This window comes from Squalius cephalus (assembly GCF_949319135.1).
Source record: "Squalius cephalus genome assembly, chromosome: 8".
In the NCBI taxonomy this organism is placed as follows: domain Eukaryota; kingdom Metazoa; phylum Chordata; class Actinopteri; order Cypriniformes; family Leuciscidae; genus Squalius; species Squalius cephalus.
The window spans coordinates 33014595-33028279 of record NC_137129.1 but is presented as its reverse complement, the minus strand read 5'-3'; the positions used below and the strand labels follow the sequence as shown (position 1 = coordinate 33028279).

At 38.5% G+C, this 13685-nt stretch overlaps 1 protein-coding gene across 2 annotated transcripts; it reads left to right on the top strand.

Annotated features, from left to right (window-relative positions):
• Positions 1-4418: 4418 nt before the first annotated feature.
• On the top strand, positions 4419-12462 carry usf2 (upstream transcription factor 2, c-fos interacting). Of its 2 annotated transcripts, XM_079879544.1 has the most exons (11): positions 4419-4911; positions 6305-6348; positions 6466-6584; positions 7427-7546; positions 7665-7827; positions 8103-8190; positions 8482-8526; positions 9167-9225; positions 9691-9785; positions 9865-9993; positions 12241-12462. In XM_079879544.1, the coding sequence occupies exons 1-11, from the start codon at positions 4874-4876 to the stop codon at positions 12325-12327; spliced, it is 987 nt and encodes a 328-aa protein (XP_079735670.1). In that variant the 5' UTR covers positions 4419-4873; the 3' UTR covers positions 12328-12462. The 2 variants fall into 2 exon arrangements, with proteins under 2 accessions (XP_079735670.1, XP_079735671.1); XM_079879545.1 differs by lacking the exon at positions 8482-8526 and having other exon boundaries at positions 4436-4911.
• The last annotated feature ends 1223 nt before the right edge of the window (positions 12463-13685 follow it).

The window sequence follows — 13685 nt, the reverse complement described above, 5'->3', positions numbered from 1 at the left end:
GGGAAAATTACACGTGGATTAAATTATGATCTGAAAAAATCTATCAATGTAAGTGAATGAACCAGGCAACAAGCTATAGAGAATCCAGATATATTGAAAGAGACAGTTCATCACAAAATGAAAATTCCGTCATCAATTACTCACCATCATGTCGTTCCAAACCGTAAGACTTTCGTTCATCGTCAGAACACAAATAAAGATCTTTTTGATGAAATCTAGGAGCTTTCTGCCCGTCCATTGACAGCAACGCAACTGACACTTTGACACTTCAAAAAGTTCATAAAGAGATCGTAAAACTATATGAATTGAGTGGTTTAGTCCAACATTTCTGAAGATACACGATCACTTTATATGATGAAGGTTCGGTTGGGCTTCTGTTTCTGTTTGCTGATCAATGTTTATATGAATAAAAGCCTAAATTCAATATGTTCATCATATAAAGCGACATGAGGGTGAGTAATTAATGACAGAATTTTCCTATTTGGGTTAACTATTGGGGAATGTGTGATTGACATTCACAGCTGTGTAGTCAAATACATGACTTTATTCCTATGAATTACATTACTGTTGTTAGGGGATGTACAGTTAAAGACCCAAGGACCAGATATGATTAATCAAGACCCGGAGTCAGAAGTGCAGTCAATTTAAGACAAGAGACAGAATTATAATAAATTAAAGAGAAGTTTTACTGAAGATAGTTTGAAGTTTCATCAGCAGAAGTCAGCTTCAAGACTCACACAGGAGTTCGTAGGCCGCCCCGCTTACAGTTACAAAGATCACAGCAGTTATACCCTACACCAAGGTCTAAGCTACATCCTTGCTTCAGGTTGAATGATTCTCATTGGCTAAGAAATAGATAAACACACATTTTGCACACATAAACAGATAGTCTGAAGCATATCTCCTTCGATTATGCGGCTGACACTCGTACCCTGAATTTAGGCACGTCGTGACTTTCCAGGTCGCAGATCTGGGTTGATGGGTGCCAACATGTCGAACAAAACAAGTCAGTCAATCTCCAATAATGCCACTTGTTCCTTAATCTGTAACCAAGAATGCTAACACACACACACACACACACACACACACACACACACACACACACACACACACACACACACACACACACACACACACACACCTTCTTCAAGGTTGGATTTGGTCGGGCTCTAACTATCAATAGGAGACTCTTCCCAAAACATCCAGATAAAATGTTCTTGTCTCAGTGAGAGGACACTTTAATCTAACAGTAAAGACTTTAGCTAAGAAATGGTCACTTAAACTATCGGTTCCAATGACCTTTATATGTTTTAACACATGTTGAAGACCTTTCTCAAATAAACCAATCCATATTTCATGAGCAAGCACTGTAACTGCATTCCTGGCATGGGCTAGACCCACAGTCACCTCTCAGATATTTAATGCCGACATTAGAGAATACATGAAAAGAACATTTCAGTAATCACACTGGTAACTTCTATAACAAAGTAAAATCTTACAAGCCTAGAGAAGTCATTCAACTCATTTGATATTTAGAAGGAAAAATATTGATTAATACCTTGATTTTAATCACTCATTAGATAGGCTATACAAGCAGCAGTGGATTCCAGAATCAACCCCTTCAGTCCCCCGTTTTAGACCAATGAGGGGTCCAATACTGCCACATCTGGTCTTTCCATAGAGGCTGCTTCAAAATATTAGATTTCTGACCCATGCTCCCGTCAGGTTATAATTTTGATAAAACAGACAATATATTTTTTCCTTCAAAGACTTAACATGATTAAAATATCCCACATAGCACATAGTACATTATTTATCTCCAGAACCTTTTGACATAACACAGCTGTTGATCATTTCTGCTAATTTGGTTTTATCATGGACTTAACTGATTACAAAACAAGTACAAAACAAGCTGTATTCCTAGCATGGGCTAGACCCGCAGTCACTACACAGATACTAAACACAGACATTGTCTTTAATCATAAATACCAGGATATTTACACAGTTTTTTTATTATTATATAAAACTATGATTTCCAATTCATTTTATAATAAACAAAGATGGGTGGTAAATCCATTCCTTCCACTACCCCCCTTATAGACCCTTTAGGTTCAAAACACAATGGTTGTCTAACTAAAAATAAACAACAAAATAAGTAAGACCCATAATTAATAATCGTAAGCAATACGAGGCTAAAAATGAGAATTTTCCAGGTTCTTTCTTTGTTTGTAGCCAGACAAGTTGTTGTTTATCTGGCCAATCGTAATAAAAATCCTGCCTACCCAAATTTCTTTGACGTGAGAGCTTCAGAGTTACAGCGTTTGCTCTCTTCCGTCTCACTATTTGTATCAGGACCGATCGGGTTACTGATCAAGTTACTCAATTCGTCAGCCATATCTTAGTCGCGGTTCAAACTCACCTGAAGTTATAACAGCAGAGATGGAGGCGGCGATCTTTGAACAACACAGCTTGGCTTCTGCGTGATGAAACTGCAAAGTATACTCAAAGTATACAAAATCACAGTTACATAAACTGGTCCATGCCAAATTGGGTCACAATTTTTATTTTTCTCTGGATTGTTCCTGATGCATCCCTGGCAAACAACCCTGTTTCTATTATTTAATTTACCTAAATCCCTACCTGTCTGAATCACTAAGTTTGGGGTACCCCTATCCGAAATGGGAGATATCGAGAGTCAGGTTTGCGAAGATACACTTAGAATTGTTTAGGCCTACAACAATCGCGTTACTACACTCCGCTAGTGGGGGTATCTACACCTCCAGCACGGCCTGTCCGAGACACTCATGACAGGCAGACAGCATGTCGAAAAAAAAACAAGTCAGTCAATCTCCAATAATGCCACTTGTTCCTTAACCTGTAACCAAGAATACTAACACACACAGCTTCTTAAAGGTTGGATTGGAGAAGACTCTTCCCAAAACATCCAGATAACATGTTCTTTCTCTCAGTGAGAGGACACTTTAATCTAACACAGTAAAGACTTTAAGAAATGGTCACTCAACTCTGTTCCAATGACCTCTGTGACCATTGCTGTCAGGGTACCCCAGCAAAACAGATGTATTGACACATTTTGAAGACCTTTCTCAAACAAAACAAGTCCATTATATTTCATTTCTGGAAGCCGGGCTAAATAAGCAAGCACTGTTGCTGTATTCCTAGCATGGGCTAGACCCACAGTCACCTCTCAGATATCAAATGCCGACATTAGAGAATACATGAAAATAACATTTGAGTAATCACACTGGTAACTTCTATAACAAAGTAAAATCTTATAAGTCTATAGAGAAGTCATTCAACTTGTGTGATATTTAGAAGGAAAAATATTGATTAATACCTTGATAATATAACCACTGGTGGTTGAGGGGAGATTCCCTGATATGATTGTAAAGTGCTTTGGGTGTACAGTAGATATGAAAGCGCTATATAAATGCCTCATTTTATTCTATTATAATCACTCATTACATAGAAGCAGCAGTGAATTGCAGAATCAACCTCTTCAATACACACATATATATATATATATATATATATATATATATAAATATATATATATATATATATATATATATATATGGCAACTTTAACAAGGCTCAAAAAAGACGTTTGTGTTGATTTCAACAGCTCAATTTGCCATGCAGCACAGCCTCGTGGTTAGAACAGGGGAAGTTCAGGAAAATATAGTAGGCTAAGTGGGGAAACAACGCTCTTACGCAACACAATCTCATATGTTTAATAATGCTAACGTGTTACAAATGTATATCGAATACATATTTCTTATCATCATTGTAGATCATTTTTCTTGTCCAGTTATTAATGTCAGAGATTAATAAATGTCTATTTCCTATCCACTGCTTTTGCATTCGTGTCATGTGGTTTGACCAAAAACCCGGATTGGATCGCAGGGGTCACCTGAGAAAAATCCCCACTCGTCATATTTGCGATTCCTTGTGCTGATGTGAGAATGACCAAAGGAAAACCGTATATTTAGTACTTTTTATACGTTGTGAATTTACACACGGACAGGCTTTAAATCGTGGCGAAGACACAATGTAAGTTTTTAAGTTCACTCAATTATTAAATGCGATGTAAAAGCATTAATGTCATTGTGTCAAATGAAACAAGCGAGGTTGTAAATAATAGCAATAGGCTAACAGTTAGTTATATATCATTTGAACTTCAATTTCCAGTTGCAACGTTGAAAGTATATCACTGCAGTTTAATCTACGTGTTCCTTATGTTTCTGCCCCGTAGGCTACCTGCGAAATACAGACAGTTTCAGAATACGTGTACACAACCATAAGCGTTGTCACATGTCAAACAAAAAATATTTTATTCTTAACCTAACCCACACTTGTTTATAATAAACACTCCACTCCATATCTTATTAGCGGCAGCGTTAAAATGTGGCCGCTATTAAAACGCTTGCGGAAGGATACTAGAACGATCGATAGCGAAACAATACAGCGCGCGGTTCCGAATCCGAAATAAGGAGACAATGAGATTTTAAAGTATTATTTAAAAGCCTAAGAATAAACAAACAAACACGCCAAACGTTGTCTTAGAAGCAAATCGTCTGTAAAGAAGAAACCATAAGCGACTCAACAGGTCGAGAGCTAGTCTCGATAGAAGGGCGGGAGGAGTAACAAAGCCGCGCAGTGAACGCAACAGCGACCGGTACACCTTCCGTCTTCCTCCACAGCGGTCTCCATTTTAACTCCTCGCCCAGCCTGCACCTCACGTGTCCTGGACTGTCTTTCTCACATGACCCGTGTGTTTGTCCCCGTGATCAGCGCTTCCATCTCCCGTATTTCAAGTGTCGCTGAATATCGCATTTTAAAATCCGCTCGCCTTCATGGATATGCTCGATCAGAGCTTGGACACCTCGACGAGGTGAGAGCGCGTCCTTTATGCACGGGCACTCTCAAGGCCCCAGTCAACCATTTTCTGCTCTGTTTTCATAGCTAGGCAGTTAGAAATCATCTTTTAACTTTATTTTTTTGACTTTTATTAAGTTTTATGCATGCCATCAATATAGTGGATTAAACGTAAGATATGAATAGCAGGAAGAAAAACAACAGATCGCAGGCCTTTTAACATTGATCGTCGACGTATTTATATCACTATTAGCACGGTTGCTAATTTGGTGATTTTTGTCTATTTTTGGTTATTAAAAATGCACGACCCCAAGCCGGTGTTTATTTCATTTTAACAAGATACTTCAATATTTATATTTTCTGAAATAAAATGTATACATTTTAAAGGATTTAAGTGGAAATGTCGCGTTTAGTGCTGTCGGAACAAAAGCTCTTCAGCAGTTTAATGCATTAAATTCCCTTCAACCTGCAACCAACCCCCAGTCTATATTCATCCAGAGGCTTTATGTGCATTCAGAAGCATTTTTTTCTTTTTAATTCCGTGGTGTTTATTTGGCTACATTTGTTATCTGAAAAAAACGCTGCTGTTGGTAATTTTTATTTCACTTTAAAAACTGAACCGTTGGTTAATGATGCTAATGAAGGGGGGCGTTCACTGTTTCCTCGCCAAGTTGACAGGTCTGACTAGACTCTCTAGAATAGATGATGGAGGTTAGATTAATTGCTAGAACATCTTGTTCCGTTCATTTGGAGCTTTTAATTGATTTTCAAATCATTCAAATGCCTTCTAATTTTTTTGCATAAAGACTGGAGAATGTACTAGTGATGTCCGATTCTTTAACGAATCGTTCTTTAAACCGGATCTTTGCATTGAACCGGTTCGCAAAACCGCTCTTCGCGATTCTTTTGGAAATCTGTTTGAGCGGGTGAACAACAAAAAGAGGGAATTTAATAGCAGTACATGTGATTGACACATGAAAATTAATTTTAGTGTTATGTATTGTGAATTCAAGTTATATTTAGTGGCTGCTTAGACTAGTCTTACAAGTTAGTCATCTAATTATTTTCTTCACTGTTCATAACAAGTCAGTTACATTAAAACGTAGATTGGTCTAATTTGATACAGAAAAAGTAAGAGCGATTACCTTTAATTAACTGTTAGTTGGTCATACTAGTTCTTAAGACACAGCCTTAACAAAAAGACTGAGACACGAAAAAAACACTATTGTTGTAAACAATATTATTGTTTTTGAATCTGCTTGAATGAATCATTTGGCAGAATTGGGTCTGACTTTCCATCACTGGAATGTGCCAAAATTCTATATGATTTGTATCTGCATCTCTAGAGTTTCCTTAGAAATGCGAGTGGTTTCATAAGATGACCCGAAACGTTTGCTCTCTCTTTGCAGCCACGAGAAACAGGAAACTGAGGAGGTTGTTCAGCTGCAAGAGGGTAAGTAAAACATGCATCTCTAAAGGGTGTATGCATTAAATGAAAGTTTAAAAGAAAAAGAAGATGTGTATATCGACATATCGCAGTTCATTTAGACATTTCTTGTGTATTTCTCAGGAGAGGGGGTGGGGGCGGAGGAGCAGGCAGCGGTTACCATAGCGAGTGTCCAACAAGCAGCAGCGTTTGGAGACCACAATGTTCAGTACCAGTTTCGCACAGAGAACTCTGGTGGACAGGTCAGTGCGACCTTTGACCTTTCCAGGGTTCAAACGGGGGTCATTCTGTAATAAAACATGACCTGGAGAACTTTCTCCCAGTAATGGCTCTTATGCATGCTTTTATGTCTAAGTGGTGTTTTAGTATTATTTATATACTCTTGTAGTATCTATGAATATTTTGAATTGGCTTTTATTGGATAATGGATTGGATCAAGGCAAGTAGCTTTATGTAATGGTGCTTTTCCATTACCAGTACCAGCTCGGCTCGGCTCGGCTCGCTTTTCGCTACGTTTTCCATTGCAGATAGTACCTCCACAATAGTACCTGGTCGTCATAGCGACGCCGCAGGAAACTGCCGTGACGTAATCTTATACGCGACACACCCGCTACCCACACACACAGGACAATGGAGGAAATCGCGTCTGGCGCGTGCAATGATGACGCAGTGAATACCGGTAGTGACGATTCTCTCTGACCAATCAGCAGTCTGCCGTGTTTTCACGTCACATTTTAGTATCGCCTCAGCTCGCTCAGAACCTCGCCGGAGGTGATACGAAAAAAAGTACCTGGAAGCAGGGACAGGTACAACTTTTACACAGTGGAAAACCAAACAAAGGCGAGTTGAGGCGAGCTGGTACTGTGTAGTGGAAAAGCGCCATAAGTATGTAACGCCCACTGTTCATTATGCAGTCAATTTCTAATGGATAGGATTAATTCACACACACCTTTCCTTTTTTGTTGTTGAACATCCTGTTTAAATTGTAGATTAACTTAAATATGGCAATTCATGTTGCCTTTAATACGTTTTCTTTTTTTCTTTCTTCCATCAAAATCTTTCTTTGTGTTCTTTTCTGATACAGGTGACGTATCGCGTGGTCCAGGTAACAGAGGACCATTTGGAGGCAGCAGGAGATGGAGAAGCGGCAGTCAGTGTTGTGTCTACGGCCGCGTTCGCTGGCGCGCAGCAAGCAGTAGCACAGGTGTGGATCAGACTGGAAGGAAATATGGAGAAAAAGAAGAAATGTATACAAAAAGTAATATGAATGCAGTGTCAAATTTGCCTGCACACATCTTATATTTCCATATCCATCTGTATAGGCTGTCATCCAGAACCCTTTTAGTAATGGAGGCAGTCCAGCAGGGGAAACGGTGGGGGGAGAGACACGCTTCGCCTACTTCCCAGCAGCAACAGTCAGTGACGGTACAGCTACAGCCGTCTCAGTGCAGGCCACGTCTGATCCAACCCTCACACAGGCTGGAGGTCAGTTTCACATGCCAAAGTCTAAAAAACTGTGTTTGCAATTGACACTGTTAGTAGGTAATGTTGGTTCTAGTATGTCAGCAGCCCCAGTGTTTCTAGCATCTGGCATTGCATTGCATTTAGTAAGATTGTGTAATATAATGTATAGTTACATAGCAATTAATGTGTAATAGCTGCTAAAATCAGTATTTTGTCTGCTTTCTTGCTCATACAATGTTAAGTTCATTCATAATATGTTTCTCAAACATTATTTTAACCTTTTTTGTTTACTCTAGGTCAGTTTTACGTGATGATGAGTCCGCCAGATGTTTTACAAACTGGAACACCCCGGACTATCGCCCCTCGTACGCACACTTACTCTACGTAAGTATCGATCATGGGTCAACATCCTTCCCTTTTACCCAGTCTGCACGGCCCAGTCCATCCTTTGAACCCAATGCTTTTTACGTAACTTAATTTGATCCCTTCATGTCCCTCGAAATTTTTTCAGTTTGCAGAACAACTGTAAACAATGAGTGTGGAATTTGATTTAAATATGACAAAACTGTCCAATGCAATGATTTCAAATACAAATATGCAAAGTATTGTCCAATCAGTTTGAGTGCAGTCAGAAAAACAACCAAAAAATTTGTCCCACTTGCCTGCCATCCCCAGAGACCTTGGTGAACATGAGACTCTTCAACACAGCAGATCAGACTGGTGAGGAAGACCTTTTACATCCCCACCCCCTTTCAAGCACCAGCCTGTCCTTCTCCTCCAGATTCCACTGCACTAGCCCATTAATCACTCCTGGGCAGCTGGCTTTTAATTCAATGATGGTGTTTGAGTTTTCTTCATGTTCGGAAGACATCCGATTGTAAATTGAATTAATTCTTGCCTCTCAATAAAACGAAATGAGGAAAAATCAAAGGGTTACATGTTTCTTTCAGGCTTGTTACCTTTTTGTCCAGATTTAAGCAAATCTTTGGTAAAAAAAATGTAATTGACCTGACTGAAATTTGTGCTTCAACTGTTGTGATATCAGTAAACGGGCTGGAGAAATGTTTGTTTTCAAGTAGGCTTCAGCTGTGTTGTGTTGTGCAGATTCATTTGGTGGTTTTGGTAGTTTATTAGTGTAATAGAGCAAGCTAACACAAGTCTCCTCTTTTTCTCTCTCTCTCTCTCTCTCTCCCTCTCTCTCTCTCTCTCTCTCTCTCTCTCTCTCTCTCTCTCTCTCTCTCTCTCTCTCTCTCTCTCTCTCTCTCTCTCTCTCTCTCTCTCTCTCTCTCTCTCTCTCTCTCTCTCTCTCTCTCTCTCTCTCTCTCTCTCTCTCTCTCTCTCTTTCTCTGTGCTTGAGCAGGAAGATTGATGGCCCCCGGGCACCTCGTGATGAGAGGAGGAGAGCACAGCACAATGAAGGTGAACTAATGCATGTCTTTTTAGAGCTCAGAATATATTCAGTTTACTTTCTAACTATTCTCCACACCATGGCAGTACAATATAAAATCAACATGAAACGTTATTTGCAGCATATTTTACTTCTGAAACCCTAACGTGTCCAATTAAAGCAGCTAGAAAACAACAGCAACAAAAAAGGATAGGATAGGAATTTTATCCATCTGGAATTGGATTGTAATGTGGGTGTTACCAGTATTAATACAGGTGAAAAGGAAGTTATTACACTTTAATAAAACCTTATGAAGACAGACTTTTTTTTTTCTTTGGAATAACATGCACCGATTAATCATTCACAGTAAACACAGAACATGTATTAGCAAAAAAAATTAAGTTTAATTTCATATCATTGACTTCTACTTTTTTGAGTAACTCGGACTACTGATCAATTTGGACTGTTGCTAAATGTTTTGGGGGTTTTTTCTGCAGTGGAAAGGAGAAGAAGAGACAAAATCAACAACTGGATTGTCACACTGTCTAAAATCATCCCAGACTGCAATATGGACAATACGAAAACAGGAGCAGTAAGTACCAGATCTTTACTTCTTGGACCGATATAACCTCTTTTCACCTACTAATGTTAATGAACACCTTTCGCTCTAGAGTAAAGGAGGCATCCTGTCTAAAGCATGCGATTACATTAGAGAACTCCGACAGACTAACCAGAGGCTACAGGAGAGCTACAAGGAGGTGGAGAGAATACAAGTGGACAATGAGCTACTAAGACAACAGGTATATTTGTTGGTAACATTGAATATGTAAGATATACAGCGGGGTCTCAAAGTCAGACAACCAGTTACGATGCTTCTTTTTTTCCTCATTTGATTTTTTTAATTGCGATGAGTATTGTAAGCATGACAATACAAGTGCTAGTTGACTTTAAAAATTAACATGTATTTAGTTTGTCACTCCTTTTGCTTTAAAGGGATAGTTCACTTTGAAATAAAATGTTGGTATGTTTTAGCTTACCTCAAGGGCATCCAAGATGTAGGTGTCTTTTTTTCCGCAGTAGTTTCAATTGATATTTTTAGGTCAAACCATTCTTGTCTGTCAGTTATTTAATGCAGGTCTGTGGTCACTGTCTCAAAGAGCATGCACAGAGTCCAAATTAAAACAATTCCCCATCGTCCAAATTAAACAATTCCCCATCGTAAGTACACATTGATGGCCTAAGACACGAAACGAGCGGTTTGTGTGAGAAAACGAACAGTATTTATATCGTTTTTACCTCTTGTAACACAGCCACGTCCAAGTGATCTGAGGGCGCGCGCATCCTGGTGTGTGACGTGTGCGCAGACTGGTGCATAGATATATACACTACATGTCACCTTGGCTACGGCAGTTCTTAACGAATGCCGTAGCCAAGGCGACATCTAGTGTATATATCTATGCACCAGTCTGCACCAGATCACTTGGACGTGGTGGTGTTATAAGAGGTAAAAACGATATAAATACTGTTCGTTATCTCACACAAACCGCTTGTTTCGTGTCTTAGGCCATCAATATGTACTTACGATGGGGAATTGTTTAATTTGGACGATGGGGAATTGTTTTAATTTGGACTCTGTGCATGCTCTTTGAGACAGTGACCACAGACCTGCATTAAATGACTGACAGACAAGAACGGTTTGACCTAAAAATATCAAAACTGAAACTACTGCGGAAAAAAAGACACCTACATCTTGGATGCCCTTGAGGTAAGCTAAAACATACCAACATTTTATTTCAAAGTGAACTATCCCTTTAATGAGAGCAGCACTCAAGCTCCATGAACTGTGTAAAAACCTTATGATCTCAGTGTTTTTTTTTTTTTTTTTCTTCCAAATTGCATTTTATTTTTAATACTCCAAAAAGGTTGTCTAATCAGTTGTCTTCATAAATCTTTAACAATTTAATAATTAATCAAAATGTTAACTATAGGGCCCTATGAAATGTTTTTCTTGTTCTTTTTTTCTGGATTCTGTGTTTTTATGATTTAATCTAAAAAAAAAGTGGCTTCATAAAATGAATGCATAACTTCAATAATTTAATTAAATAAATTAAAATGTTATCAAATTGTTATTAATTTTAACTTTGAACAAACTTGGCAAGCAAAGTGCTGCACAATGCAGGTTTACGGTTTAAATAAAAGGTGCTGAATGTAATGTTTTTTGATTAATGATTTAGGAAACATGCCAAGTTCAAAAACTCGTTTCTCCAAAAAACAATATTACAGCTGTCAGCTAGCTATTTTTACTTTGAAATGTGCATTTCATGTCAATGTTTGTTTTTGTTTTGGTCCATGTGGTCCCGCCCTCTGCCAATTTACCCTATAGTATTTCGACACCCAGAGTCGCCGACACTTGTTGTCGGAAAAAAGCAGCCATGGAAGCCAGCAAACGAACTGGGCCACAGATCACAGTTTCTACTCAACTTAAAAAGCCTCAGCAATAAAAACATTGCAAACTTCTACATTAGCTGATCAACTTGCAGTGTAAGGCTCGTCACTTTCCATTGTCGGTTGCGCTCCTTCTTGTTGAGTGTCCTCAATCTGGCAACCAGTGAGCGTCGACCCTGAGGAGGAGGAACAGGGGAAACAACTCCCTCCAATATTTCGAATTTGGACTGCAGTACCCATTTCAACAGCTAGCTGTCAATATTACACACAAACATTTTGTAATATTCTGTGACATTCCATGTTATACAGAAAATGTAACTTTTTGTGACTGGATTCTGTGATTCCATCCACATTTTCCGCATTGTAGAATTCGTAAGGCCCTAGATCATGTTGAATCTTGTGCTTCAATGGATGCAAGTAATAATGCAAATATAAATAAATGCTGAATCTTAAGATATTAAAAGTTAATTTTCAGTGTGCTCTTTTGACTTCTGACAGATTATGGAAGGTTTAGAAGGTTTAGAGTTTATGAGATCTGTGTGTTCTGCTGACCAAGTCTGATTGGGCAAATAGTAATATGTTGAATGTCTATTGTCCTGCAGATTGAAGACCTGAAGAATGACAACGCACTGCTCAGAGCTCAACTACAACAGCATGGCCTGGAAATCAGTGAAACTACATCACAGTGACAAAAAAAAAAACCCATTATCATGAATAAACAGTCTCAAGTGGAGAAATAACTCCTCAATGACCCACTTGCTCACGCCTCATCACAGACTTAAGATGTTCTGCAACTCAAGTAGTGTATGAATGCTTGTTTGATACACAGACACACTCCCTTCTGAACAGAGACTCTCTGACCGTTGTGAAAATAAGATCTGCTGTAAAAGCACACTTTGTTTTTTCCCTTCACTCCCGCGAGAACTCGACAACCTGGACTGATCCATATGGAATAACCCTCTTCTTCCAGAAGTATCCCGCTTTCCACAGGTCTTTGTCTTTAGTTTGAATCTTGGAATTGTGAACCAGTAATACGCCTGCTCATGCCTAATGTTCATCTTTTGTTCTGTTTGAAACATTTTGTGTATTTTATTTTTTTAATGTCACCACTGTCTCTGACACGACAGAAGGTCTTTTTTCAAGGGTTTGTCTATATCGTATTTATTAGCTTTCAAGAAATTGCGCAGCAGCAGGTACACAAAACCTTTGCGTTTGATTTTGTTTTTCTGTCCTGCAGTCTTTCCATATATCAGACTTTCTGAAACACGTTCATCAGGCTGATCAGAGACTTGACTTTTGTGGCACATCAAGACTAATTTACAGTATGAATATGCTTAAAATGAAAGTGTATGTTTTCATTTAAAATAGAGACATATGATACCTAAAACTGCATTACCTACCAATTTCAGTTTTCAGAGTCCATCATATTTAATGCACTGTGATTTTAGTGAAGGATGAACGAGTAGCTCAGGGTTTTGAGGTGCTGGAAAATAGCCGAGGCTCTGGAACTCCCCGCTAACCTTGTAACCCTGCACTTTTTTGCCTGTTGGCTTTAACATACTAGATTCTAAACATGTACTGTATATATCATATGTTTCAACCAGTTGTTCTGAAGTCATTACTTAATTCAAAGAAATGTTCTTTATAAGTCCTATATTTCCCAGGCTCATTTATCCACAGCAAATAAAATGGAAGATGCACATTGGAAGCGGATAGAAATGCTACTATTTGTAGTGTTGGCTCATTTTTGTTGTAGCTAAATCTTCCATCTTATTTTGTAACCATTCTATTTCGTTTAAACCTTCATCAACAACGACATTTTGAACTATAAAATCGAAGGTGAGCTACAAAGATGAAGAAAAACCACTTAATTAGAAGAGTATGAGCATAATGTTAATGAGCTATGCATAAGGAAACCAAACCTAGTTTAAAAGCGAACCGATTTATTTTCTTATACTTCTTGATCTTCTTTTAGTTGTTTTATCTCCTTGTTTTTAAGGCTAATTCAGGCCTGTTTTCCCCTTTCTAGTCAGACGGGTTTGTTGCA